This window comes from Vigna umbellata, chromosome 4 (assembly GCF_029865625.1).
Source record: "Vigna umbellata cultivar VRB3 chromosome 4, Vumbellata_1.0, whole genome shotgun sequence".
Lineage (NCBI taxonomy): Eukaryota > Viridiplantae > Streptophyta > Magnoliopsida > Fabales > Fabaceae > Vigna > Vigna umbellata.
The window spans coordinates 53,374,568-53,386,679 of record NC_142168.1 but is presented as its reverse complement, the minus strand read 5'-3'; the positions used below and the strand labels follow the sequence as shown (position 1 = coordinate 53,386,679).

General features: G+C 37.9%; 1 protein-coding gene across 1 annotated transcript in view; it reads left to right on the top strand.

The window, feature by feature from the left end:
• LOC148200601 (beta-galactosidase 15-like) overlaps nt 1–8,980 on the top strand; it is a 65,635-nt gene extending 56,655 nt beyond the window's left edge. The window contains exons 3-12 of the mRNA XM_088114497.1: nt 6,818–6,995; nt 7,075–7,141; nt 7,231–7,323; nt 7,404–7,547; nt 7,634–7,722; nt 7,843–7,948; nt 8,058–8,145; nt 8,258–8,432; nt 8,515–8,782; nt 8,873–8,980. Coding sequence (XP_087970623.1) covers nt 6,877–6,995; nt 7,075–7,141; nt 7,231–7,323; nt 7,404–7,547; nt 7,634–7,722; nt 7,843–7,948; nt 8,058–8,145; nt 8,258–8,432; nt 8,515–8,782; nt 8,873–8,980 — 1,257 coding nt within the window. The 5' untranslated portion in view covers nt 6,818–6,876. The remainder of the gene's footprint in view (nt 1–6,817; nt 6,996–7,074; nt 7,142–7,230; nt 7,324–7,403; nt 7,548–7,633; nt 7,723–7,842; nt 7,949–8,057; nt 8,146–8,257; nt 8,433–8,514; nt 8,783–8,872) is intronic.
• Nucleotides 8,981–12,112: the final 3,132 nt, after the last annotated feature.

The following is a 12,112-nucleotide window of genomic DNA, read 5'->3' as shown; positions in this document are numbered from 1 at the left end:
ATATTCTTTCAGGATAAGTAAAAACTTCAATTAAACTTATGACCAATATTTCAATCAAGATGTGCACATGCTTTAGTGTTCACAAAGTTATTTAAATTCCAACAAATGCTATTTTTCATGAATGATTAATCAATTAAGCATGGATGTTCATGTGTTCATGGAATATATCCTCACTAGGTAAAGTGTTTCACTCACACACAAGTGTATAAGAGGTAATCACTCATTCACTCTACTATCACAAAGTCACATGAATCAACTTTGCCTTTCATTTTACCACAATCAAAAACATTCACAAGCATGCATCATCACAAGGGCTTTTCAATGGCTTATAATGTGGCTGGGCTAACAAGAAAATGGGTTTTTCTGGATCACAAAATCCTTGAGTTAATAGAATCATAACAACACAATCATCTTATTCATACCCAACTCTCTTTTTGCCTTTGCATTGAGCTTTGCTTCTTTTTCTTTTTCTTTGCTTTTTCTTTGCATATTCTTACTTTTTAGCTCTTAGCTCAATGCTTTTCATGTTTTCCCAATAACCCCAAACTTGAACATTTAACAATACCACACAAGATCTTCTATTTAACTCAAGGTAAAGATTTTCAACCAAGGGTTTTCAGTGTATGTTCAAGGCTAAGGGTTCAAAGGATAAAACACACAGTGTTCTCTTTTAGTGGGCTAATTTTATGAATTTGGCCAATAAAAAGGTTTCCAACAAATGGCCTTGATCATATGATGCAAAACAAGCAATTGATTCAATTATATAAAACCTGGGCAAAATCATTCATGCTTTCAAAGTAATAGCATTCAACAATAACAACTCTGGAGCTCAAAATCTCACATATAAGCTCATTCACATTTGACATACACATCCTGCTAAATTTCACAATCACAATCATGATATCCTGCATTTGTTCACAAAGCTTGTGAATTACCTGTATAGCATTTTAATGTGCACATCATCTCAACATCAATTAATCATAAGCATCATTCAGCATTACTTATCACACAATCACAGTTAATAGCAAACCATCACAAGAAACCAGGTTTCAAATAGAGTACATCAAACCCTAATCTAAAAACAAAAACAAATAAGTTCAGAAAACTTAAACCACAAAAGCATAATCATATGATAGCATTCATCAGTAAATGCTATCTCAGCTCCTCATCAGTCTGAGCTGTCCTCTGTATCTTCCTCTTCCTCTTCATCTTCATCATCTTCAAATGCATCATCATCATCAGCTTCATCTTCTTCCATCTCTCTAGCTGAAGCTTCAGCTGCTCCAGCTCCTCCTCCATGCACTGGTTCTTCTGGCCAAGCTACCACATTATGGAATTCATCCATAGTCCACCTGTGGGCTGGAGGTGTATCATACATCCCCACAATCATCTCAGCAGTAGCCACCTAACCTCTGTGAATGGACTGCAACTGAGCACCTATAAGAGACATATACATGTCCCTCATCTGGAATGGTTATGCTTCATGTGTCTCAGCAGATGTCTGGCTCTGTGTTGGCCCTCTCTCTCTACGAGCACGGCGTGGTGGAACTGGCTGAGCTTCATCCTCACCTCCACAGTACTGTCTGTAATAGGCCTCATCAATAGCTTTTCTTGGCCTCTCAAATGGTGGAACAGAAGTGTCCACACCAGCTAGCTTGCAAAGGTGAGTGATCAAAGAAGGATGTCCTAATGGTGCTTTGTTGTTTGAGGTGTTAGCACATACACTAATTTCATCAGCTATCACCTGCCCAATATTAACATTTAAATTTCTGATAGCACAGTAGATGAATAGTGCCCTACTGAGAGTAATATCTGACACATGTGAACATGGCTGAATGTTGGCATGAGAAAACGCCATCCAATACTTCGCAAGAGGAGTCAAATCCGTCCTCCTAATGTTAACCACTGAGCCAGATCTATTCCTTTGGAAGTGTCCTCCAGGTATACACAATACTCTTTCCACATCCTCATAATCAGCACCTTCCTCCATACAAAGAGCGAACTGGCACTGCTCACCAGCCCATACAGTATCCAGGAAATTATTAATAGAATTAGGATCATACCTGATAGCATGGCCTCTAACATAGCCCAAATAATTCTCAGCTGGATAATCACCAATCTTCTTTGCATTGGCGTAAAATTCCTTTACCACAGCTATATTGGCTGGTGCAGGATAGGTGGCTAGCTTTCCCCAGTCATTCCCCAACACTTGCTCTCCAAATTGAGGAGCAAAGTTAGGTATCATTCCAACCTTTCTCTCCATCAAGAGTCTTCTGTCCTGAACCACCCTATAGTGCTTCTCATGTTTCCTAGAGAGGAACCTGCTAGAGTGGGGTTACTCTGGTTCCTTTTCCTTTCTCTTGGTTGCCATGGTTTTCAATCTTTTTCCTGAAGAGGATGCCATTCCTACATTCAAAACATAAATACAAAACCATAGAACATGATGTTAAACATTAGTAAAACATAGAACATAACTCCTTTCGAAGGTAAACCATCGCTGAGGGCCAGAATTTCCCCTCAGCGCCACCAGTGCACTAGTCCAGATCACAAAAACCAGAAAAAACCAAATATGGCAGAGTGTCGCTCAGCGAACTCTGCAGATTTTTGAAAAACTTGTTTTAAAGTTGTCCTAACTCCACCCAAATGCAATTTTCAGTTTTCCAGTTCATAATCATGCAGTTTAATCGGTTCAAACATCAAATATATCATCAAATCATGCAAATAAATCAAAACCCCTAAATCTTCATGCTTTGACAATCATATTCAAAATCAAAAACCCTAGAATGAACAAAATGCATTTTACTTACTTGGGTGGAGATACTAGATGCAATGAGAATGCTTCCAAGCTAGAATGCTCTCTTCCAACCCCAAACTTTGATGGCACACTAGTGAAAAAGTGAGTAGAAGAGAAATTTTCTTAAGAGGGAAGAGTGAAAAGATGTGGAAAACCTTGGAGAAGGTATGTGGGAGTGTTTGTGCAGAGAAAAATCTGAAAGTGTGAAAGAATACGCAGCTTAGGGTTTAAAAATACCCTAATGGGCTCGGGTCCCGCTAAGGGGAACTAAAACCCAATCTGCGAGAGTACCGCTCAGCGGTAAAGTACCGCTCAGCGGCACTTTCGTGATGTGTTCTTCTCCTTCTTTTCTTAACCTACGTGTCTCCTAGACATGCCCCTCACTGGCTCCCTGCAATTCAATGTTCAAAATGCTTATGCAAACCCTAACTAAAATAAACAAACAGAAATATTCAATCAACTGGGTTGCCTCCCAGGTAGCGCTTGTTTAACGTCACGAGCCTGACCCAAAATCCACCAACACCCTTTAGTAGGTGCAAAATTTTCTTACCAACACCCATCAGTAGGTGTTACAGCCATAGTATCCTTCAGTAGATACTTAACCACCTAGCATCCTTCAGTAGATGCTATTTTCAACAAAATAATTACAAAAATAATGTCCACAAATTAAAAATTACAAAACCAAAATAAAATCAAAGGTTCTTAAATCAACTGGGTTGCCTCCCAGCAAGCGCTCTTTTAACGTCATTAGCTTGACCCAAGCTCAAGTTCCTTCTTCTTTTTCTTCTTTCTACTGAACTTCTTCAAAAATTTGATCAAACCAGGAACCTGTTGCAATGTCTCAATCATAGGAACTTTAATCTCCAATTTCTTGAAGATTTCCATAAAGCACTTGAATTTCTTTTCCTTCCTATGATTCTTCTTTAGATGAGGATGGGATTTTTCATATGATTCCTTCTTCTTTCCTCTCATCTTCTTTTTCTTCCTTTTTCTCTCCCTAAATTTTCTCTTTTTCTTTTCTTTTATTTTTTTCTTCCCTTTTCTTTTTCTCCTCAACTTCTTTATTTTCACACAAATTTTCTTTCTCTCTTCTCTCTCAACCACTTCTTTTTCTTTTTCTTCATCTTTATCTTTATCACTCAACTCTTCTTTCTCTTTTCTCTCTACCCTTTCCTCATCTCCTTTTAATTTTTCCTCATCAAGAATCTTGTCACTTTCAGTGATAATGACTTGCCCTTCCTCCTTAAGGTTAACTTCAGTATTAACATCATCATTCAATCTCTGATTGATGTAACGAAGTTGCATCTCCATTCTTTTACATGATTCTTCAATGCTTTTCTGAGTAGAGTCGGAATTTTTCAAAAATCGTTGAAGGGTGTCCTCCAACCTATCCAAACTTCCTGATAGAAAGGGTTGTTGCTGCCATTGTTGTTGTGGTTGGTTCTCAAATTGTCCAGCAGCTTGCCAAAATTGGCTTTGATCCATGCTTGAGTGAGGTTCCCACCAGTGGTTGAGATTACTTTGGTGGAATTGAGTGCCCATATAGTTAAATTCTTGACCAAATTGCATTCTGCAGACATTAGGCACAAAACCCTAAAAACAATTGTTAGCACAAAAAGATAGAGAAAAAAAAATCAAAGGATATAATTGAAAAGATAAGAAGATAGGAAATAAAAACAGAAAAATAAAAACAGAAAAATAAAATAAAATAAAATAAAATACAAACGGAAAATAAAATAAAATAAAATAAAATCTAATCTAATCAAATAAAATAAAATCAAATAAAAACCGAAAAATAAAAAAACAGAAAATAAAAACAGAAAACAGAAAAACAGAAAACAAAAAAAAATAAAATCAAATCAAATAAAATACAAACTGAAAAATATAAACAGAAAAATAAAATAAAAAAAATAAAAAATAAATAAAAAAAAATTCGAAATTTAAATTAAAAATAAAAAAAATAAGTCAAAGATAATCAATAATCACACAAATTAACCAGTTAAACCACGAGTCCCCGGCAACGGCGCCAAAAACTTGATGGACAAATTTATGAACACCAAATTATGATGTCACAAACTTGTTTTTCAATCGGCAAGTGTGACCGAATCGTTCAAGTAATAAACTTGGTTAGACCAAGTATCGTTCTTCCCAAAGGACTCACGGCCTAGTTTAGTTATGTGGTTTCTTGATTAGCTAAGACTTAAAGAAGAAATATTTGGAGTTTAATATGCAAGACAGAAAATAAACATGTATGCATGAAGTTTTGATCAATGGCAAAAAGCAAAAGATAAACACTTTCAATGAAATTTATGTATGAATATGTTGTTGGGGGTCAATTTCATCTTATCCACTCTCATATATTTTAGGAATTCAACATTCAAATCATCATTGTTAATGCCACTCTCTAAAGTACCTTTCTAGAAGGCTTCTCCCTAATCACGAGTTCATACAATTCCTAGCATTCCTAATGATCAGTTCATAAGTGCAGGAGCTTAACGACAACCAATATCATATTGGGAGAAATTCCCCGGATCTAGACTTCCCCGTACGTGCCCGTATCGACAAAACCAATAATCATGCATCGAATGAGTTAAACAATGCAAGCATTAAGCAAAGAGGAAAAACCCTAACTAATGATGAAAGAAAGCATAAGTCTTAATTAAAAGATATAAAAACAGATTCCATATATGAGAGCTTCACAAGATTACATTGATTCCCCAACAAACATACAGAGTTTAGTTCACCATATTCATGGTGAACCTAGATGAATAACAATGAAAGAATGAAAGATAAAACCCTAAAAAAGTGAAGAGGAAGCCTCAGCATCCAAGCTCCTCCTTCAAAGGGGTGGAAGAGAGAGTGTTTGCCTCGTTTCTGCCAAAGATACCTAACCCTAGGAAACCCTAAAGCTTATATATCATTCGTAAATTACAAAAAGTTAAGTCCAAGCCCATTAAAGTACCGCTCAGAGGTAAGTACGTGACTCGTTTTCTCCCCTCAGCGGCCATTTTGCCTCTCAGCGGACCTCACGTGACTTCCAGAGTGCCGCTCAGCGGTAAACTGCCGTTGAGCGGTGACTTCGGCTTCTCCTTTTTGCACTTTTTGTTGTCTTTTCTGATTTCAACTCTCTCCTTCTTCACTTCTTTCACCAAATTCACCTTAAAACCTGCACAAAAACACTGAAATCAAGCATAAACCTGTCCAACTCTCTTATTTCTGAAAATATCAATAAAAGGCATGATTTCAAGCTAGTTTTTAAGTATAAAGGTTGCTTTTAGTATCAATTTTAAGCATGAAAATAACAGTTTTTCAACTGTTATCAGTAAGTCATGAGTGGGAATGGCAGGAGGTCCTAGTCCTTATGGTTAATTTGGACAGATAGGACTAACCTCGGGTGGTAGCTGTTGAGGGTATCCCAGTTACTACATCACCCGAGTGCACGAACGTCGTAGCTACACAGAATTCATACAGTCCGGATAGTCAGAGTCTTGTATAAGGCTTTGCATGTAAGAGTGAATGAAATGATCTTGTTTATGTGAATTGTGTGAAATACATGTTGATGATTAAATTGAATTACATAAGCTTACCCTATTTTCCTGTCTTGTCCGTTTTGTACGTTCGGTATGTGTCCTTCTGTTGCAATGATCATCCGTGTGGATGTGAGGTGAAGGAGAAGCGTTGCTAGAAGAAGCGCTGGAAGAAGAAGAAAATTTGATAGAGGTAGAATTAAGACCGAACAGTAGAACCGTTCGGTCAGTTTTTGGTCTCTTTGTAGTGACCGTTCGGTCATCTTTTGGGCTACTTCTTTTGTAGGCCATTCGGTATAGGTCCTTTGTAAACCGTTCGCCCTAGTTTCAACTTTGGTGCAGTTTTTAATTTTCTCGTTGTTATGTAAGGTCGTTCGGCCATAAGAGTATGTCTCATCTTTTGTAAGACTGATCTGGAAATATTATTAATATGTGATTATTCTCTTATATAGTTGTGGACACTGTATTTTTGGAATGTTACATAGACGTGGCCAAGTTAATCAAGAAAGCCAAAGAAGGAGGTTTAGATGCAATCGAAACATATGTTTTTTTGGAATGCACATGAACCTTTTCATCGTGTTTATGATTTTTCTGCCAACAACGATCTTTCAAGAATCTGGCTTATATGCTGTTCTTCGCATTGGTCCATATGTTTGTGCCGAATGGAACTATGGGTAAATTATTTTATCACCTTTTCTTTTCAATCTTTCAATTTTTGTGAAGTGAAACTTTATGAAAGTTTTTATCTTTCAGAGGAATTCCAGTGTGGGTATACAATATACCTGGTGTCGAGATTAGGACCGTCAATAATGTGTTTATGGTAATGTTTAATTCTTTTATTTGTTTAGTTTTTCTTATATATAATCTTATCCAAAATATATTATTGTTGACTTCTTTTTCTTTTTTTTTAATGAAATGCAAAATTTCACTACTTTGATCGTGGATATGGTAAAAAAAGAAAAACTTTTTGCTTCTCAAGGTGGTCCCATAATTCTCACTCAGGTACTCTTTTCTTTTCAACCTTCTTAAAATGGTTCAATTAATATGTTTAATTAGTCATAACACGGTGAATGATATTTTAGATCGAAAATGAATACGGTAACGTAATTTCACATTACGGAGAAGCGGGAAAGGCTTACATAAATTGGTGTGCAAACATGGCGGAGTCCTTGAATGTTGGAGTTCCATGGATCATGTGTCAGGAGTCTGATGCTCCTCAGCCAATGGTATTGTTTATACATTTTATGTTTCATGGTCAAATACTTAATATGTGAAGTTCAACTAACATTTTTGTTTTACTTTTCATGTGTAGATCAACACTTGCAATGGTTGGTATTGCGACAACTTTGAACCTAATAATCCTAACAGTCCCAAAATGTGGACTGAAAACTGGGTTGGCTGGTATGTCTAATATTCTTCACTCATTTTCCAAATTCTTAAATTTAAAAAAAAAAATAGTTTTAGCCCACGTTTTCGTTACAATAACTTATGTCTATGCTTTTATTTTTGGGTGAATTTAAGGTTCAAAAATTGGGGTGGCAAAGATCCACACAGAACTGCTGAAGATGTTGCCTATTATGTGGCTAGATTTTTCCAAACCGGAGGCACATTACAAAATTATTACATGGTAAGCAATGATAACAATTCATCATTGAAAACATTAATCATGCATGTTGTATCTGATCCTACTTCATTTATACTAAAGTGTACGTACGTGCATGTTTTGTTTTTCACAGTATCATGGAGGGACTAATTTTGGTAGAACAGCTGGAGATCCATATATTACTACTACCTATGATTACGATGCTCCTATTGATGAATACGGTAATTAAATTATTTAAATATTAAAAGTTATATATATTATTTGTTTCTTTCAATATAAACTCTTCATTGATCAATACTTTGACCTCTAATCCATTTTTATTAATATTTGTAGGCAACATTGCTCAACCAAAATGGGGTCACCTTAAAGAGCTTCACAGTGTTTCGAAGTCTATGGAGGAAACTCTTACAAATGGGAATGTATCTGAGGTTGACGAACCATGTGATTATCGTGGAGAATACACTGACACAAAATGTGTTACCAATTGTGGGAACCCGAAACAAAGATGGTTGGTTTTATGACTATCATGTTAAACTCATTTTGTTTATTTTATAACAATATATTAATTTAATTATGTTTGAATAATTTAGGTATCATGTCCCTCGCTCCTATTTGCATGATGATGGTGAAAATACTTTGGTATTGTTTGAGGAGTTGGGTGGTAACCCTTCATTGGTGAATTTCCAAACTGTTGTGGTTGGCAGTGCATATGAGAACAAGATCTTAGAGTTGTCTTGCCAAGATCGTCCAATTTCTAGAATTAAATTTCCAAGTTTTGGTGATCCCAAAGGAGTATGTGGAGCATTTACCAAGGGAAGTTGTGAAAGTAAGAAGAATGCATTGTTGGTGTTGCAAAAGGTAAAAAGTCTCTCATAGTATTTGCAATATCTTTAGTAAGATTGATAACATGTTGATTTTAATAAATTACTTGAACATTTGGTTGTGTAGGAATGTGTTGGCAAAAAATCATGTTCAATTGATGTTTCGGAGAAGACATTTGGTCCAACTACTTGTGGAAGTATTGCTAAGAGGCTTGCGGTGGAGATAATATGTTAGAATTGGATGTTTTTAGACTTTTATCATAAGTAATTTGTTTTTCTATTTCCCTTACAGAATTATGAAGTTAATTCTTGTTTTTGGAAATTATTTTGTGACGTTAATTGTTATTTTAGGAAGTTAATCTATATTTAAGTATTCTTGCTATAAAAATTTAATCCACCTTAATCTTAACAATTTTAATACAACACCGAATGATACTTTTCTTAGCATTTGTGTGACAAAAGTGTTTTATTTATACATAATTATAGTATATTTGTCTAATTTCTCCAACATTTTTCGTGGCACTTTAAAATGAAAACAAACAAATGATTTTAATTTTGAGTAACAAATTTCATTATTCCATACTTACACTTCAAATTACATATATATTTTACATAATTATAATTATTAATATTTCTTTCTTAAAATAAATAAAAGTATAGAATGTTTATTTTCTACTAATAACCCTATAAATAATAAAGGTTTAAACCCTCGGTTGGTCCTCAATTTTGTATGATAATCTCAGTTGGGTCCTCATTTTTGCAACTGTCTCAATTGGATCATATTTTTTGTAAAAATGAGCAAATTTTACCCTAATTGTTAAGTGCTCTCAGACGGCATTAAATTTAGCTGAGCTGTATTTTATGTTTTGATGGTGTGGCATTGTGCATTAAATTGAATGGGTGATGTGTTTTACAATCATCAAATCCACGTGGCGATGGTGCCTTCCAACCACTGATCACCTTTCACCTCTTCAGCTCCTCCGCCCAAACTGCTTCCTTCCAACTTCCACCCTCAAACCCTCACTTTCCAACTGAGGGTAAAATTCTTCACATTAAAACATTTTTACTGAAATAAGATTAGAGAAAGAGAATTAGGGATTTGGTTAGTGGGAGAAGAGGAATTGGAATCCTAGAGAAGACGAAGACAATCAACTGCATTCTACTAGTCCGAAACCCATTAGGGTTTTTCGCCTCTCCTACCAGACCAATTGGAATCTGCATCCTCCACTTGAAACCAAAAGGGAACCAGAGGAACCCAGAAGCGCTCATCTCCTCCGCTCATGCGCGTCCGCCTCAGCCTCCACCCAATCGGTCGTCGCGAGTCGTGGTCCAAGGCGTCGCTAGCACCGCTGTTCACCATCGGAGGCATCGCCGACCATGGCGTCAGGTCCTCCCTTCTCCTTCTTCTCTTCGCGTGTGAGAGAGAAGCTCTCTCGTTCCTCCGTCAATCACCTCTTGTGCGAGCTCGGCCGCCGCGAGGCCTGAGCCAGGGTGCCACCAGTGCCACCGGTCGTCGCCAAGCTCGCCGCTGGTCACCGCGCAACATCATCAACGATGAAGGTGATTGGTCTTTGCGATAGTCTGATTCAAACTCAGATTTGGGGCTTTCTGTTTCTAATTTGGGATGAGGCGCGATGATGTTGAAGGAGATGGTTGATGAAGGCGCTGATGAAAAATGGGTTTTGCGGTGTTTCGCAGGTGATTGTGATTTCAATTCGGACCAACCACTACGTGAAGGGAGAGGCATCGTGGAATGTTACATGGGACACGCGGTTGGCGCGGTGGCTCCGTCGTCTTGATTCTGCGTGTCTCCTCTTCGGAGCTTTTGGGAGTAAATATTGTTCTTTGTTTCGGTAGGGATTTTGTGAGACCGAGACACTAACCTTCGACTGGTGCGCTCCGCTTGTCTGCTTCCAGTTTGGACCAATAGGTCACCTTCAATATTAGCCGCTCGGTGAACTTCAGTCTTGACCGCTCGGTCACCCTCTTTGTAAAAGAGGGGAGGTACCTGCAAAAGGAACTTCAACGCTCAAGTTAGGGGTCGTTTTATGAACAATTTGTTACAATTAAATATTGAAATCCTTATAGGACGTAAATAGGGCGTAGTGGAGTATTAGTTGAATGTGTCTGTACCACAAGCCTAAACTCTTATTTATAGAGTTTAAAGGAATCCGACCAATTAATTTACCTCTTAATGGTCATTAATGCAAACCTTAATTGTCTAATGATAGTCGTTACCACATTTATTTGTGCATTAAATCTGCTCAACAATTGTCGAGACCGAACGCCAAGGGCTTGCTGAGACCGACTGGCTGAGAAGCTGATAGACCAATACCGATCGGTTGGCTGCAAGTCCATAGTAACATAAGCCCCCAAAGTCCGAGTTAATCATTCGGCTTTAGTCGAACGGTTAACTATAGGACTTATGAGTTTCAAGGAGGTTGTTCTCATTGTATTGAGCAGATTGTTCTCTGTGTACTTCAATTCGTTATATCCTTTTTAGGCCGAACGGTTTCATGTATTGAATCTGGCTACATACTTGACAGTCCTTGTTATAAGAGCTTCCCGGTTGATGAGAGTAAAAACCGTTCGGTTGAGAGCGATTTTCCTCTCAGTCTGACATCAACTTTGACGAGAGGGTTTTACCTGTCGGCCAAGAGGGTTTTATCTCTTGGTCTTTACTTCAACTTTGACGAGAGGGATTTACCTCTCGGCCGAGCGATTTTTATCGCTCGGTCTTTTTCTTCAATCTGGTCGAGAGGGCTTTACCTACCGGCCAAGAGGGCCGAGCGGGATTTACCGCTCGGTCTTTTTCTTCAATCTAGACGAGAGGGCTTTACCTCTCGACCAAGAGGGCCGAGCGAGATTTACTGCTCGGTCTTTTTCTTCAATCTGGACGAGAGGGCTTTACCTCTCGGCCAAAAGGGCTTTACCTCTTGGTCTTTAACTTCAACTTTGATGAGAGGGATTTACCTCTCGGCCGAGCGGGATTTACCTCTCGGCTGAGTGGGATTTACCGCTCGGTCTTTTTCTTCAATCTGGACGAGAGGGCTTTACCTCTCGGCCAAAAGGGCTTTACCTCTTGGTCTTTAACTTCAACTTTGATGAGAGGGATTTACCTCTCGGCCGAGCGGGATTTACCTCTCGGCTGAGTGGGATTTACCACTCGGTCTTTTTCTTCAATCTGGACGAGAGGGCTTTACCTCTCGGCCAAGAGGGCTTTACCTCTTGGTCTTTAACTTCGACTTTGATGAGAGGGATTTACCTCTCGGCCGAGCGGGATTCACCGCTCGGTCTTTTGCTTTAATCTGGATGAGAGGGCTTTACCTCTCAGCCAAGAGGGCTTTACCTCTTGGTCTTTAACTTC